Raw genomic sequence first — 17,237 nt, 5'->3', positions numbered from 1 at the left:
GGTTCAGGATGGGGAACACGTGTACACCTGTGGCGGATTCATGTCAATGTATGGTAAAACCAATACAATATTGTAAAGTAATTAACCTCCAAAAATAAATAAATAAATAAAATAATAAATAAAAAAAATATAATAGCTAAGAATGTGCCAAACCTGAGGAGAAATATAGACATCCAAGTTCACGAAGCTAATGGAGAACCCTATTATCTCAATGCAAAAAGACCTTGTACAAGGCATTTTGTAATGAAACTGTCAAAAATCAAAGATAAACAGAATACCAAAAACAACCAGAGAAAAAGATTGTAACCTTCAAAGGAACCCTCATTCCAGTAGATTTCTCAGCAGAAACCCTACAGTCTAGGAAAGGATGGAATGATATATTCAAAGTATTGAAAAAATTGCCAGTCAGGAATACTCTATCTGCTAAAGTTATCTTTCAGAAATGGAGAGATAATTTCCCAGACAAACAAAAGCTGAGGGAGTTCCTAACCACTACATCTGCCTTGCAAGAAATGCTGAAAGGAATTCAAGCTAAAATGAAAAAGTATCAGTTAGTGACTTGAAAACATATGAAAATATAAAACAAGCTGATAAAGATAAACACTCATATCTAGAAAACTCGAACTATAATATGATAGTGTGTTAACTACTGAACTATAGGATAAAGATTAAAGGAAAAGATTATTAAAAATAAATCTAGCATTATAATCTGTTAGTGAATACACAGTATCAGTTAAGTTCAGTCGCTCAGTCATGTCACACTCTTCACGACCCCATGAATTGCAGCACGCCAGGCCTCCCTGTCCATCACCAACTCCCAGAGTTCACCCAGACTCATGTCCATCGAGTAAGTGATGCCATTCAGCCATCTCATCCTCTGTCATCCCCTTCTCCTCCTGCCCCCAGTCCCTCCCAGCATCAGTCTTTTCCAATGAGTCAACTCTTTGCATGAGGTGGCCAAAGTACTGGAGTTTCAGCTTTAGCATCATTCCTTCCAAAGAAATCCCAGGGCTGATCTCCTTCAGAATGGACTGGTTGGATCTCCTTGCAGTCCAAGGGACTCTCAAGAGTCTTCTCCAACACCACACTTAAAAAGCATCAATTCTTCGGTGCTCAGCCTTCTTCACAGTCCAACTCTCACATCCATACATGACCACAGGAAAAACCATAGCCTTGACTAGACGGACCTTTGTTGGCAAAGTAATGTCTCTGCTTTTGAACATGCTATCTAGGTTGGTCATAACTTTTCTTCCAAGGAGTAAGCGTCTTTTAATTTCATGGCTGCAGTCACCATCTGCAGTGATTTTGGAGCCCAAAAAAATAAAGTCTGACACTCTTTCCACTGTTTCCCCATCTATTTCCCGTGAAGTGATGGGACCGGATGCCATGATCTTCGTTTTCTGAATGTTGAGTTTTAAGCCAACTTTTTCACTCTCCTCTTTCACTTTCATCAAGAGGCTTTGGAGTTCCTCCTCACTTTCTGCCATAAGGGTGGTGTCATCTGCATGTCTGAGGTTATTGATATTTCTCCCGGCAATCTTGATTCCAGTTTTGTTTCTTTCAGTCCAGTGTTTCTCATGATGTACTCTGCATATAAGTTAAACAAGCAGGGTGACAATATACAGCCTTGACGTACTCCTTTTCCTATTTGGAACCAGTCTGTTGTTCCATATCCATTTCTGACCGTTGCTTCCTGACCTGCATACAGATTTCTCAAGAGGCAGGTCAGGTGGTCTGGTATTCCCATATCTTGAAGAATTTCCCACAGTTTATTGTGATCCACATAGTCAAAGGCTTTGGCATAGTCAATAAAGCAGAAATAGATGTTTTTCTGGAACTCTCTTGCTTTTTTGATGATCCATCGGATGTTGGCAATTTGATGTCTGGTTCCTCTGCCTTTTCTAAACCAGCTTGAACATCAGGAAGTTCATGGTTCACGTATTGCTGAAGCCTGGCTTGGAGAATTTTGAGCATTACTTTACTAGCGTATGAGATGAGTGCAATTGTGCGGTAGTTTGAGCATTCTTTGGCATTGCCTTTCTTTGGGATTGGAATGAAAACTGACCTTTTCCAGTCCTGTGGCCACTCCTGAGTTTTCCAAATTTGCTGGCCTATTGAGTATAGCACTTTCACAGCATCATCTTTCAGGATTTGAAATAGTTCAACTGGAATTCCATCACCTCCACTAGCTTTGTTCATAGTGATGCTTCCTAAGGCCCACTTGACTCATATTCCAGGATGTCTGACTCTAGGTATGTGATCACACAATTGTGATTATCTGGGTCATGAAGATCTTTTTTGTACAGTTCTTCTGTGTATTCTTGCCACTTCTTCTTAATATCTTCTGCTTCTGTTAGGTCCATACCACTTCTGTCCTTTATCGAGCTCGTCTTTTCATGAAATATTCCCTTGGTATCTCTAATTTTCTTGAAGAGATCTCTAGTCTTGCGCATTCTGTTGTTTTCCTCTATTTCTTTGCATTGATCGCTGAAGAAGGCTTTTTATCTCTTCTTGCTATTCTTTGGAATTCTGCATTCAGATGCTTATATCTTTCCTTTTCTCCTTTGCTTTTCGCTTCTCTTCTTTTCACAGCTATTTGTAAGGCCTCCCCAGACAGCCATTTTGCTTTTTTGCATTTCTTTTCCATGGGGATGGTCTTGATCCCTGTCTCCTGTACAATGTCACGAACCTCATTCCATAGTTCATCAGGCACTCTATCTATCAGATCTAGGCCCTTAAATCTATTTCTCACTTCCACTGTATAATCATAAGGGATTTGATTTAAGTCATACCTGAATGGTCTAGTGGTTTTCCCTACTTTCTTCAATTTCTGTCTGAATTTGGCAATAAGGAGTTCATGATCTGAGCCACAGTCAGTTCCTGGTCTTGTTTTTGTTGACTGTATAGAGCTTCTCCATCTTTGGCTGCAAAGAATATAATCAATCTGATTTTGGTGTTGACCATCTGGTGATGTCCATGTGTAGAGTCTTCTCTTGTGTTGTTGGAAGAGGGTGTTTGCTATGACCAGTGCATTTTCTTGGCAAAACTCTATTAGTCTTTGCCCTGCTTCATTCCGTATTCCAAGGCCAAATTTGCCTGTTACTCCAGGTGTTTCTTCACTTCCTACTTTTGCATTCCAGTCCCCTATAATGAAAAGGATATCTTTTTTGGGTGTTAGTTCTAAAAGATCTTAAAATGTAACATCAAAAATATAAAAGTAGGGAATAAATGATGGAACTTATGAATGTGAAAAAGTTATCAGCTTAAAATGGATTGTGTATAAACTCTGTGATAATCTAAAAAGCAGAAACTTAGAGTAGGTTAACAAAAGATAGAGAAAGGGAAAACAGAGCATGGAAAAGCACCATGGAAAAGCACCAGTTTATAAGGATAAGCAGAAACAAAGGAAAAAAGAAACAACTGAATTACAAGAGTGCCCATAAGCAATTAATAAGAGAACATTACCAAGTCCCTACATGTTAATAATTACTCTAAATGTAAATGCGTTGAATTCATCAACGAAAGCCACAGAGTGACTAGATGGATTAAAAAAAAATAACAGGCAAGTACATGCCGCCTGTAAAAGACTCACTACAGATGTAACGACATGCATAGGCTCAAAGCGATGAGATGAAAAAAGATATTCCATGCAAGAGGAAACCGAAAGGAAGCAAATATAGCTCTGCTTCTATCAGACAAAATAGATTTTAAGCCAAAAATAATAACAAGATGCAAAGAAGGTCACTATACAATGATAATGCGATCAATTAGTGAAGAAGATGTAATAATTATAAGTATACATGGAGCACCTAAATATATTCAGTTCAGTTCAGTTCAGTCGCTCAGTCGTATCTGACTCTTTGCGACCCCATGAATCGCGGCACACCAGGCCTCCCTGTCCATTACCAGCTCCCGGAGTTTACCCAAATTCATGTCCATCGAGTCGGTGATGCCATCCAGCCATCTCATCCTCTGTCATCCCTTTCTCCTCCTGCCCGCAATCCCTCCCAGCATCAGGGTAAATATATTAAGCAAGTGCTAACAGATCTGAAGGAAGAAACAGGCAACAATACAAGACTAGGACAAGATTAATACTCCATTTAAGCAATGGATGGATCATTCAGACCGAGTATCAGAAAGGAAATATTGGACTTGAACCATATGTTAGATCAAGCAGACATATATAGGCTAAGACAAATATAGAAATTGGGGAAGGAAATGGCAACCCACTCCAGTATTCTTGCTTAGAGAATCCCATGGACAGAGGAGCCTGGCAGGCTACAGTCCATGGGGTCACAAGAGTCGGATATGGCTTAGCAACTATATCATCATCATCATCATATAGAACATACCATTCTATGGTAGCAGAATAACACTCTTCTTAAATGCACAGAGTATTTTCTAGGATAGATAATTTGGTGGAATAGTCTTATCTATCCTAGATCTATCACAGTTCTGAAGGGAGAAACAGGCTCTGGCATTGCAAGCAGATTCTTTACTGCTGAGCCTCCGAGAAAGCGCCTGTACCATCTAGTCTGCGATTAATTCTTTCTAGTGTTTTTTTTTTTTCTTCCTTTCAGCTATTGTATTTTCAACTCTGATCAGTTCTTTTTATATTTTCTAGTTCTTTGTTGAAATTCTCAGTATGCTCCTCCATTCTTTTCTAAGTTCAGTGATCATTTTAATGACCATTGCTTTGAACTCTTTATTAGGTAAATTACTTATCTCCATTTCATTAGGGTTTTTTTTTTCCCCCTTCCTTGGGGTCTTATCTCATTCCTTCCCTTGGCATCTCTAATTTTCTTGAAGAATTCTCTAGTCTTTCCCATTCTATGTTGGGTGGTCTGAAATACCAGACCTGTATGCAGGTCTCCTGCGAAACCTGTATCTACCTCAAGAAGCAACAGTTAGAACCAGACAAGAAACAACAGACTGGTTCAAAATAGAGAAAGGAGTACATCAAGGCTGTATATTGTCATACTGTTTATGTAACTTCTATGCAGAGTACATCATGGGAAATAACAGCTTGGATGAAGCTCAAGCTGGAATCAAGATTTCCGGGAGAAATATTAATAACATCAGATATGCAGATGACACCACCCTAATGGCAGAAGTGAAGAGGAATTAAAGAGCCTTTTGATGAAGGTGAAAGAGGAGAGTGAAAAAGCTGGCTTAAAACTCAAAATTCAAAAAACTAGGATAATGGCATCTGGTCCCATCACTTGATGGCAAATAGATGGGGAAACAATGGAAACAGTGACAGACTTTATTTTCTTGGGCTCCAAAATCACTGTGGAAGGTGACTGCAGCCATGAAATTAAATTAAGATGCTTAATCCTTGGAAGAAAAGCTATGAAAAACCTAGACAGTGTATTAAAAAGTAGAGACATTACTTTGCTGACAAAGCTATGGTTTTTCCAGTAGTCATGTGTGGATCTGAGAGCTGGACAATAAAAAAGGCTGAGCACTGAAAATTGATGCCTTCGAATTGTGGTGTTGGAGAAGACTCTTGAGAGTTCCTTGGACTGCAAGGAGATCAAACCAGTCAGTCCTAAAGAAATCAACCCTGAATATTCATTAGAAGGACTGATGATGATGTTGAAGCTCCAACACTCTGGCCACTGATGCGAAGAGATAACTCATTGGAAAAGACCCTGATGCTGGGAAAGATTGAAAGCAGGAGGAGAAGGGAACGACAGAGGACGAGATGGTTAGATGGCACCACTGGCTCAAAGGACATGAGATTGAGCAAACTCTGGGAGATAGTGAAGGATAGGGAAGGCTGGCATGCTGCAGTCCACGGGGCCACAGAGAGTCGGGCATGACTGAGCAACTGAACAACAGCAACAACATATCTCATTCTTTAATTTGGAACATATTCCTCATATTTTCATTTTGTTTGACTTTCTTTGTTTGTCTATGAAATTAGGTGAAACATTACCTATCCTGGTCTTGAAGGTGTGTGCTTCTGGGGGAGCATCCCTTTGCAGTCTGTGTGTGCTCAGTGGCTTTGATGGGAGATCTGGATCTGAAACTAACAAGGACCATGACTTCTCCTGGCAGCCACCACCTTGGTGGGAATTAGAGCTGGAGACAGAGGGGCTGAAGTCAGAGCCTGGTGTAAGCCATGGATTCTCCTGTGGCATGATGGTGGTTGCTGCATTGGTGGGATATGACTGGAGCCAGAGGGGCTTAAACTGCAGCCTAGAGAAAGCTGAATCTAGTCTTGAGACATGCTGGCAGTCACACATTGGTGGGGGGTTGGCAGAGAGGCTGTAGCTGGATATGGGGTGGAATGTTCTGGGGCAATCTGGCAGGTTAGCCAGAGCACCAGGAACTTTTCAATCTTCTACCTTTGCACTGGGATGGAGAGCAAGTGAGTCTGTGGGTGTACTCTTCGAGAGCAGATCTCCGTTTTCTACAGCCTTCTGGTAAGCCCCCCTGGTTTTCAAAACCAGGAAATGGGGCTTATCTTCCTGATGCTCAACCTCAGGGCTGGGATGCCCAATGTGGAGCTGAACCCCCTTCTTTTTAGGGAGAATCCCTGAGCCTGTGATATTCTCTTCCTCCTCTGGGTTGCCCACTGCAGGTGTGGGTTCCAACTCGAGCACTTCTCTTGTACTCGACTCTGTGTGGTTCTTTGTTTGATCATAGAGTCATTCTTCTAGTCTTCAAGTTGTCCTCAGAGAAAATTGCTCTATTTGTATTTGTAATTTTGATGTGTTTGTGGGAGGAGGTGAGCTCAATGTCTTCCTAATCTGCTATCTTGATTGCACCTTCCTCTACCATTTTATATTTGAAGTTTAGTTCTTAACCTGATATATTAAACTTAGAACCAATATTTAGTTATGAGATAATTGATTATATTTCCAATAATTATCAAATGGAAGTGTACAACTAGATAAAAACAAACAAACAAAAAATTTGATTGCTTGAGAATTGACAGACCCCTCAAAGATCAGTTACATTTGTGTGAGGTGCACTGTTCAGTATTCACTTGAGACTGTGATAATGACCCTAGGTGCTGTTGAATTCACATTTGAATCTTGAGAATCTTCAGAGATTTATCCTCAAAGGCAAATAATGAGATAGCACAGATGTTATATTACAGCAATGAGTTTGAATTTATTACTGCAAGATGAATGAGTTCTCATTTTAAGAGGTAAAATTTTTGGCTTTTGTAAGTTAATCAGTTATACTGACTTAGCACGCATGAACTGATTTTTCAATACCCACTTGAGAACATTTTACTCTCTGAAGTTGTGTCTGTACTTACAAATCACAGTGGAGAAATTGGGCAGATGTTATCCAGCAGTAATGTAGCAAATAACCTTGAGTGAAAGTTGCTCAGTTGTGTCCGACTCTTGGTGACCCCATGGACTATACAGTCCATGGAATTCTCCAGGCCAGAATACTCGAGTAGGTCGCCATTCCCTTCTCTAGGGGATCATTCCAACCCAGGAATCGAACCCAGGTCTCCCGTATTGCAGGTGGATTCTTGAGCAGATGAGCCACCAGGGAAGCCAGCAAATAATGTTAGTTGAATTAATCTAAGTTTCAGTCATCTACTTAGTGTATGTGCTGTGCTGTGCTTAGTCACTCAGTAGTGTCTGATTCTCTGAGACCCCCATGTACTGTAGCCCACCAGGCTCCTCTGTCCATGGGGATTCTTCAGGCAAGAATACTGGGGTTGCCATACCCTGCTCCAGGGGATCTTCCCAGCCCAGAGATCAAACCCAGGTCTCCCATATTGCAGGTGGATTCTTTACCACCTGAGCCACCAGGGAAGCCTGAGAATACTGGAGTGGGTAGCCTATCCCTTTTCCAGGGGATCTTCCTTACCACAGAATCAAACCAGGGTCTCCTGCTTTGCAGGTAGATTCTTTACCAGCTGAGCTACTTGGAAAGCCCACTTAGTATATAAATAGGCTTAATTCAAGTGATAATGATTCCTCATTTTTTCACCCATAAGACCAGAAAATTACATAGTCTTTCAGTGATATTTAAACTTGGTATTTAGCCAATAAGTATTATACTATAAATTTCACTAACTTTAAGATGCTTTGAGGACTTACTGTTTGTAAATATCTTGGAAAAACTTCCTTTATTTATTGTTTGGAAGACGTAAGCTTAGAGGCAACCAGAGGCTTTAGACAAAGTTGGAAATATAAAGTCAAAGAACTTGCAGATGAGTTTCAAGCTGGCAACTTGCTGGGTGAAACTGAGTACACTTCTTATCTAACCTGGAAACTTATTCAGCAGTATATTATGTTGAAACATATTATTTGTTCTATTTTACTCCAATGTAACATCATGACATTAGGAAATAATCAGATTTCTTTGAATGTGTGTAGTTTAATTATGTCCTAGATATTAAACATGTAACATTTTGCATAGAGATTATAATGATGTTTCAAACTAATTAAAACATTTAGTTCTTAATTATAAATGTTAAATAAACATAATACATTTATAATAGCTGATTTCATTTATAACTTTAAATTTCCTTTCCATTTCTTCTTTGTCCTATTAAGAAAATTGTGTTTCTCCATTTAAAAATGTGGTCTTGTTTTGAGAGAAACTGTAAACTTTGTAATTAACTAGGTATCTCATTTATACTTTACCTTTCTGAAAGTAGGAAAGTAATTTGCTATCCACCCATATCCAAGAGACTTGACTTCATCGTAAGTATTCTCTAATTTCATTTATAGTGTACTATATAGTTACTGAAGGAATGGACTGGATTCAAACTACCAAGATGAGAGTCACATCTTGATTTTACCACTTGCTGTGCAAACTTAGCTGTTATATTGCTAAAGTCAGTTTCATCATCTATACATGAGATAAAAATACATATTATTTTATATAAATTAAAATAGAGCTATATAGAAAATTATTAACCCAAGCCCTGCCATTTAGTAAATATTCAATAAATGTTAACTATTATATAAAAAGAAAAAGATACACATTATTTGAAGCAGGTTTTCCAGTGTTACTACTGAAAACAATGTTTAGCGTATAGAATATTCATTATATAAATAAATAAACTTTTCTACTCTAAAATTTATATAAAGATAAAAGAATATACTTTTTTTACTCTAAGGTAAAAAAATTCGTCCAAAACCATCTTGAAAATAATTTATTTCGATAATAACCTCTGTGTATTAAGAACAAGGAAACCATCCAGTTAAAAATGTCTTTAATGTAATGTTTCATCGCAGGTTCATTACAATAGGAGCTACTTTTTCTCATGGATTCCCTGGGGCATGGGAACAGTACTGCAATGACAGGGTTCATGTTACTGGGCTTAACAAATGATCCAGTCCTTCGAATCATCCTCTTCATGATCATCCTCTGTATCTACCTGGTGACCATATGTGGGAATCTCAGCACAATCATTCTTATCAGAATCTCTTCTCAGCTCCATCATCCCATGTATTTTTTTTTGAGCCACTTGGCCTTTGCTGACATAGGCTATTCATCTTCTGTTACACCCAATATGCTTGTAAACTTCCTGGTGGAGACAAATACCATCTCCTATCCTGGATGTGCAGTCCAGCTTGGTTCCGTTGTTTTCTTTGGGTCATCTGAGTGCTTCCTTTTGGCTGCCATGGCATATGATCGCTTCGTGGCAATTTGCAGCCCGCTACTATATTCTACCAAAATGTCCACACAAGTTTATGTTCAGTTACTCACAGTGGCTTATGTAGCTGGTTTTCTCAATGCTTGCTCTGTTACTATTTGCTTCTATTTTTTACTTTTCTGTGGACCAAATCAAATCAATCATTTTTTCTGTGATTTTGCTCCTTTGGTGGAACTCTCCTGTTCTGACATCAGTATCCCTGCAGCTGTCCCCTCATTTACGGCTGGCTCCATCGTTGTGATCACAGTGACTGTCATAGCTGTATCCTACACCTACATCCTCATCACCGTCCTGAGGATGCACTCCACCAAGGGGCGCCACAAAGCCTTCTCCACCTGCACGTCCCACCTCACAGCAGTCACTCTGTTCTATGGGACCATCACGTTCATTTACGTGATGCCCAAGTCCAGCTACTCAACTGACCAGAACAAGGTGGTGTCTGTGTTCTACATGGTGGTGATCCCCATGTTGAACCCCCTCATCTACAGCCTCAGGAACAATGAGATTAAGGGGGCTCTGAAGAGAGAGCTTTGTTAAAAAACTTCTCACTTCCTGCTCTGTGCATCCATCCTCCTAAGTTTTTTAATCATTCTTAGGATCATTACTCTGAACTCTTTTTTGGGTAGATTGCCTATCTTCACTGGAGAAGGCAATGGCAACCCATTCCAGTACTCTTGCCTGGGAAATCCCATGGACGGAGGAGCCTGGTAGGCTGCAATCCATGGGTCACGAAGAGTCTGACACGACTGAGTGACTTCACTTTCACTTTTCACTTTCATGCATTGGAGAAGGAAATGGCAACCCACTCCAGTGTTCTTGCCTGGAGAATCCCAGGGACGGGGGAGCCTGGTGGGCTGCCGTCTATGGGGTCGAACAGAGTTGGACACGACTGAAGCGACTTAGCAGCAGCAGCAGCCTATTTTCACATCACTTCTTCTGCAGTTTTATCTTGTTTTTTCATCTGAAACATATTCCTCTGCTGCCTTATTTTAAGCTGCTATTTATGTTTTTATATCTGTAGTGCATGTGTGTATGCTAAGTTCCTTCAGTCGTGTCTGACTCTATGCAACCCTGTAGACTATAGTCTGCCAGGCTTGTCTGTCCATGGGATTTTCCCATGGGACTGGAGTGGGTTGTCATGCCCTCCTCCAGGGGATCTTCCCTACTCAGGGGTCGAACCCATGTCTCTTAGGTCTTCTTCATTGGCAGGCAGGTTCTTTATTACTAGTGCGTCCTGGGAAGCCCATATCTGTGGTTGAACCTTGGAGAACTGGCCCTCTGTAGGAGGCATCCTACACATCCCAGCAGTGCATGCTCCTCTCATTCCCCAAGCTATATGCTCTAGGAATCCCCCTAAGAGGGTTGCGTGAGTCCTTCTGTTGTGGTGGGCTGACTATGCCAATAGTCTGGTTGGCTGCCAGGTTCAGCCTTGTATGGAGGCTGCTGGCTGCTGTTTAGCAGGATCTGGTCATGAGATGGCTGGCTGTGGAACCCTATGGGGCCCCAGGGCTAGCAGTGGCTCACTGGTGGGTGGATCCAGGGTCCTGAAGACTCTGGGACTGTTGTCCACCCACTGGGAGGTGAAACCAGGCCCTGGGTTAGTGCTGGTCTACTGGCAGCCACACTCCAGGGTCCAGGGGTCCTGGATCTGATTTCAAATCATTGGTAGGGGGATTTGGGGGTCCTGAAGTTTGCATTGGTCAGCTAATGAGCAGGGCCATGGCCTAGCTTGTCTCAGGTTAGGATCTGGTCTACATTCTCATGTCTGTATCCATGGGTGAGGCTAGTCTAGGGGCTTATGCGGACTTTCTTGTGGGAGGGGCTAGTGGTGAGTGGAGCTGTGTCCTGGGCTGCATCTAGAGGCAGCTGTGGGCTCTTTAGTCTTTAAGCAGCCTGTCTGGAGAAGGCTGGGGCTGTGTCTCCACCCAGCTAGCTGCTTGAACTCAGGTGTCTCAGCACCTGTAGGCTGTTGGGCTAATGAGCTGGAGGAAAATTTCCAAGATGGCGCTCGCCAGCATCAGCCACTACCAGCACCAGCATCTACATGATAGCGTCTGCTCCCAGGAGAGGCTGCTGCCAGTGTCTTTGTCCCCAGAGTGAGCCACAGCTGCCTCCACCGCCTCCAGGAGACTCTCCAGGATCTGCAGGTAGGTCTGGTCCAGGCTCTTACAATTACTGCTCTTGCCTGGGGTCCTGTGGAATTTTGTGGGCACCCTGAGAAGAGTCTCTGTTTCCCTAGCTCTGAGGGGCTCCTGAAATTAAACCCTGTTGACCTTCAAAACCAAATGCTCTGGGGGCTCATCTTCCTGGTGCTGGACCCCTAGGCTGGGGCTCAGAATTCTCGCTCCTGTGGAAGAACCTCTGCAATATAATTATTCTCCAGTTTGTGGGTCGTCGCTCAGCTTGGGGGGTGATGGTGTTTGGTTATATTTTGAGTCTGCCCTTTTTACCTATTTTGGTGCTTTCTTTATATTGATACTTTTAGTTGTAGAAGATCTTCTCTGGTAAGTTCTAGTCTTTCTCACTGATGGCTGTTGTGCAGATAGTTGTGATTTTGGTGTGCTCCTGAGATGGAAGTGAGCTCAGGGTCCTTTTACTTTGCTGTCCTGGCTGCTCTCCCTAAGGTTGAAATGACCTTTGAAGTCATCTTTTCCTGTGTGATGAAGACTGCTTTGTTTTCCTTTGTGCTTAGCCTCTCTCCACTTACTTATAGTCCAGAGACCTTGTACCTAGCCCCTCAGACCACAGTTTCTGCTGTGCTGACAACTCAGCTTGGGGGTGAAGAGAGAGCTTGCTAGAAATGTGTGTTCTTAATTTGTTTTTTCTTTTTTTTTTTTTTTAGTATTTGATATAATGATGTACCATAAAATAATAATGAAAGGACAAAGAGTGTCTCTGGTCAAAACATATTGGTCTATATGTTATTAGCTAATGTGAAGGCTCTTAGTAAAGGTCGGGGCTAGATTTTTCCCATATCAGAGAGTAAACTAGAGGCCCTTAAATAAACTGAAATTTAATTCTTAATTAGTAACCCAAACTGGTTAACATGAAAAAATAATCCTTTGAAAATTCTTTAAAGTTTTATTCATATTTTTTCAAAAGTTGTATTCTGGTACAAGTCAAGGAAAGCTATTGGACTGTCAAAACTTTAAGACTGGGTCCATTTCAAAAGTAGCTTGTCCTGGAATGAGTATGAAAGTTATAGTTATGACTGAGTATATTCTGAGAGGAGACAACCAAGTGGAGCCAGACAGTGAAATTATTAGAGACATTCTTTTTGCATGGATATCTGTTGGAGATGGTGTTTTTGGACCCCCCCAAAATCTGTTCTGTGTTCTTAGGTCTGACTCCAGCCTAGTTATAGGAGACTTCATCAAGAACAGAGTAGATGCTCCTGACCAAACCTGCTGTGAATTCTGCCAGGTCAAAAACAGGTGATTTCTTCGTGGAAATAAGCAGGGTTCCTGAATTCCTAGGGAGTGATAAACAAGCTCTTTAAGTGACTTGTTTGTGGTCAAATGCACAGCCTAATTTTATGTGTCAATTTGGCTTGGCTACAGTGACCAGTTGTTTGGTCAAACATGAGTCTAGATATTGCTGGGAAGGTAATTTTTAGGTGTGACTAACATTTAGACTTTGAATAAAGCAGATTACTGTCCAAAATGTGGGTGGCCCTCATCCAATCAGTCGAAAACCTTAGGAGAAAAAACTTAAGTCCTCTTAAAAAGAGGGATTCTGTCTCCAGGCTGCCTCTGGATTCAAGACTGTGACATCAACTCTTTCTGGAATTTCCAGTTTCCTGGACTGTCCCTTGCATTTTGGAATTGTCAGCTCTCATAAATGTGTGAGCCAGTTCCTTTAAAACCACCACCATCACAGTGGCTCTGTTTTCTCTGGATAATCCCAGCTAATAGAACTCTAACCATCTCTCCTTTCCCCTCTCTTATTGTCTTACTACTCATTCTCCATATTCCAACCATGGCATAAATCTAACAGATTAATTCCTTTGTTAATATCCCCCAAAGACTTTAAGTAAAGGCAACAATTCTTAACATGTCTTACAAAGTCCTGAATGTGGCCCCTGTTACACTTCTCTCTCAACACTCTTCCTGCACTCCCCAGACTCTCAGACTCTATGTATTATTGATCTTCTTTTAAAACCCATAAATATATCCACATTCTTTGCCACCATAGGACCCTCTCACGTGCAGTAACTCTACTTGAATGCATTTTCCCCCTCACCTGGGTAACATCTACTTAGGCTATCCATACCCACTTAAATGTTTTCCATCCTCCTGGAAACCTTCCTCAGGCTTCAGACCAAATTAAATACACCTGTTACCCCTCTGAAGCACGCTGCATATTTTTAAGAATACTTGGTGCACTTGCAGCTACAGACTCAGTATTTGTTTTCTCCAAAATGCTGGACTCTTCATACCGACACCTTTAATGTCTTGCTTTTCCTCTGTGTCTGTTTTTACATGATTTCTGGAACATAGTAAGCATCAATGTATATTTAAAATGCATGAATAAAACATTAATAAATGAATGGATGAATGAGGTTTTTGCCCTAACATGAACCACTGACTTGGCAGCCTTTGAATCAATTGAATGTCAGCCTGATTCAAATTGACTGAATGTTTGTGTCAGATCCTGCTACACCTATAATAGGCCTTTACACAAACCCATGCGCACCACAATTACACCACTGCCTTGACCCTGTTTAACTCAGATTGGCAACTATCGTTTCAGCCTGTCTTAGTAAAAGCTATGTAATCACTCTGCTGAGTAGTGTCTCCCTTTTGTCTTGGCATGGTTGGAGACACAGAGGAGAGTTAGAATTTGTACAAGGCAAATGTTAGCGTAGCAGTAGCAAGAGTGTTAGCAAAGGAGCTAACAATAGGAGATTGTTCATTACCTTCCAGTTACGGTTCTTAGTAATTTACAAGTAGTGACCCAATTAATCCTCAGAATAACCCCAAAAGGTGTTTTTTAATTCATCCTTTTTAGAAGCTGTAACTGAGACACATAAAGGTTAAGCAAAATTTCAGGGTTACAAATATCCTCTTAATATTCTGATTTCTTTTAAGGTACATACTTTCTGTAGTCAGGCAGAATGAGGGGCTCTTTGAAAAATACTTCACCGCTAGAGGGACTTTCATTTGTGACACATTTCATTTCTTTCTGTTCAAAGTATGCAGACTTCTACATCTGGATATGTCAGGTGAACTTGTATTAGACCAAATTTCTGTCACAAAATCAATAAGAAGCTAGAAAAATATTGTTAAATGTTTGAAGGCATAAACTTCCCATTTCATAGAAGATGAAGTTGCTGTATACCCCTTAGGTTCTCCCTCTTATTAAAAACATCCCTAGATAAAACAACAAACAAACTTAGGAAGATCATAAAGAAGATGGAGAAGGAGGCAGACTCCTAGGGACTTTACACCCGAGGAAATCCCATAGGCCTGAGTCCCTGTGTTTTCCTATTGCTTGCATACATCCTGGACAGGATGCTGCACAAGCCTCCAACCCAGAACCACAAAAAGACAAAAAGTGTTCAAAGATAAGTCTGTTCCTGCTAGCCAAGGAACTGGGAAAAGGGTGACCTAACAGAATAGAAAACCTTTTGGCAATACCTGCCCTACTGTAGACAAATGAGAGGAAAACCATACCTGTCTCCTACCTGCAGGATTCACTGGGGCCAAGTAGGGAGCTATTTTTTACCCGCCTCCCCAACCTTTGATTTGTCTGCTGGGGTATTGTCATGGGGATCCAACAGGGAAATGAACCTCGCCTGGTCATCTGGCAGCAGTGAAAAAATGTGAGGGGGTACTAGTTGGTACTCTACTTCCCTATAATGATGACCCTACCCTTGTAAGTGAGGGCTGAATGGGGATCTGAGTTCCACCACTACCTTCAACAACAGAGCAGTGTGAACCAGCTCTCCACATCCTCCCTTCCCTAGACGCAGGGAGTCCAGCGAGGAACTGACCTTACTTGGGAGAGAGGAGATGTGCAAGGCAGGGGGTGTTACCCTATAATGGGGAAGGAGACAACAGGGCAGTGGGAAAAGCTGAGCTTGTCTCTCACTCAACTGCCAGGAGGCAGTGGGGTCAGCACTCCATTTTTGGCCAAATCTGTGTGCTCAGCAGGAAGCTGAAGTCACACACACATACCCACACCCTAGTAGCTGCTGTGATGGGGGACATCCTTCTATAAAAAGACTGAATCTGATCCAGAGTCTCTTAATATGATATCCTAAATGTCTCTGTTACAATAAAAGTCACTGTCATACCAAGAACTAGAAAAATCACAGTTGGATGAGGAAAGGCAATGTATGCCTACATCAAAATGAAAAGGATGCTGAAATTATCTGACAAGGATTTCAAGGCGGCAGTAAACAAAGCTTCAACAAGCAATCATTGAAATTCTATTTCTTTGTTTAAAACATTTCAGCAAAGAAATAAAATTATAAAATATAACCAAGGGAAATTTCTAGATCTGAAAAACATAATCACTAAAGTTAAAAGGAAACAATGGGATTAAGCAGAAGTGTCAGTACTGTATATGCCATCTGCATATCTTCACAGACTGAGTCACTGCCCTGGGCCTCAAATAGACAAAGCCAGCAAATCCATAGTGTGTGCACACCACAGTGAGAAGCAAGTTGAGAAGGCCTTATACCTCCCCTTGGCAGAAGGCATCTTCATGACTATGAACCCAATGAAGACATAGGAAATCATAATTAAAACAAAGCTGCCCACCAACACAAAGTCAGCATAAAAGTAGCCATTTCACGAGAGAGTGTAGTCACAAGCAAGGCAGACCACAGCCAAGACATCGCAAAAGAAGTGCAGGATGGTGTTGGAGTCACAGAAAGACAAGTTGAATACAATGGTGATGATGCACACAGAAACCAGGAACCTAACCACTACCCAGTCTGCCAACATCAGTTGAAAGTAGATCTTACTGGTCATGAGGATGGAGTAGTGGAATGGGTTGTAAATAGCAGTGTACCAGTGATAGGCACGGCAGCCATGATGAAGCAGTTATTGCCGGACAGGAAGAACACCTGTGTGGCACACTCAGGAAGGGAAATGGACTTGCTGTCTGATAGCAAGCCCAGCATGTAGGGGATGATTACCGTAGTGATACAGGTTTCTTTAAAAATTTTTTTTTAACTGGAGGGTAATTACTTTACAATATTGTGATGGTTTTTGCCATACAGCAACAGGAATTGGCCATAGGTATACATGTGTCCCCTCCCTCTTGATCCCCCCTCCTGGCTCCCTCCCCACTCCATCCCTCTAGGTTGTCACAGAGCACCGATTTTGGGCTCCCTGAATCATACATCACACTCCCACTGGCTATTTTATACATGGTAATGTATATGTTTCAATGCTATTCTCTCACCCCCCTCTCCTTCCCCTACTGTGTCCAAAAGCCCATCCTTTATATCTGTGTCTCCTTTGCTGCCCTGCACACAGGATCATCAGTACTATCTTTATAGATTCCATTGCTACTGCTACTGCTAAGTCACTTCAGTTGTGTCCGACTCTGTGCGACCCCATAGACGGCAGCCCACCAGGCT

At 41.5% G+C, this 17,237-nt stretch overlaps 1 protein-coding gene across 1 annotated transcript; it reads left to right on the top strand.

Moving 5' to 3' along the window:
• The first annotated feature begins 9,250 nt into the window (after positions 1–9,250).
• LOC113905036 (olfactory receptor 478-like) lies at positions 9,251–10,180 on the top strand. Its single transcript, XM_027562074.1, has one exon. It carries the CDS (start codon positions 9,251–9,253, stop codon positions 10,178–10,180), a length of 930 nt encoding a protein of 309 aa, XP_027417875.1.
• Positions 10,181–17,237: the final 7,057 nt, after the last annotated feature.

Source organism: Bos indicus x Bos taurus, chromosome 15, assembly GCF_003369695.1.
Source record: "Bos indicus x Bos taurus breed Angus x Brahman F1 hybrid chromosome 15, Bos_hybrid_MaternalHap_v2.0, whole genome shotgun sequence".
Classification (NCBI taxonomy): Eukaryota; Metazoa; Chordata; class Mammalia; order Artiodactyla; family Bovidae; genus Bos; species Bos indicus x Bos taurus.
Note: the sequence above shows the minus strand (reverse complement) of the source record. Positions and strands in the feature narration are given on the sequence as shown.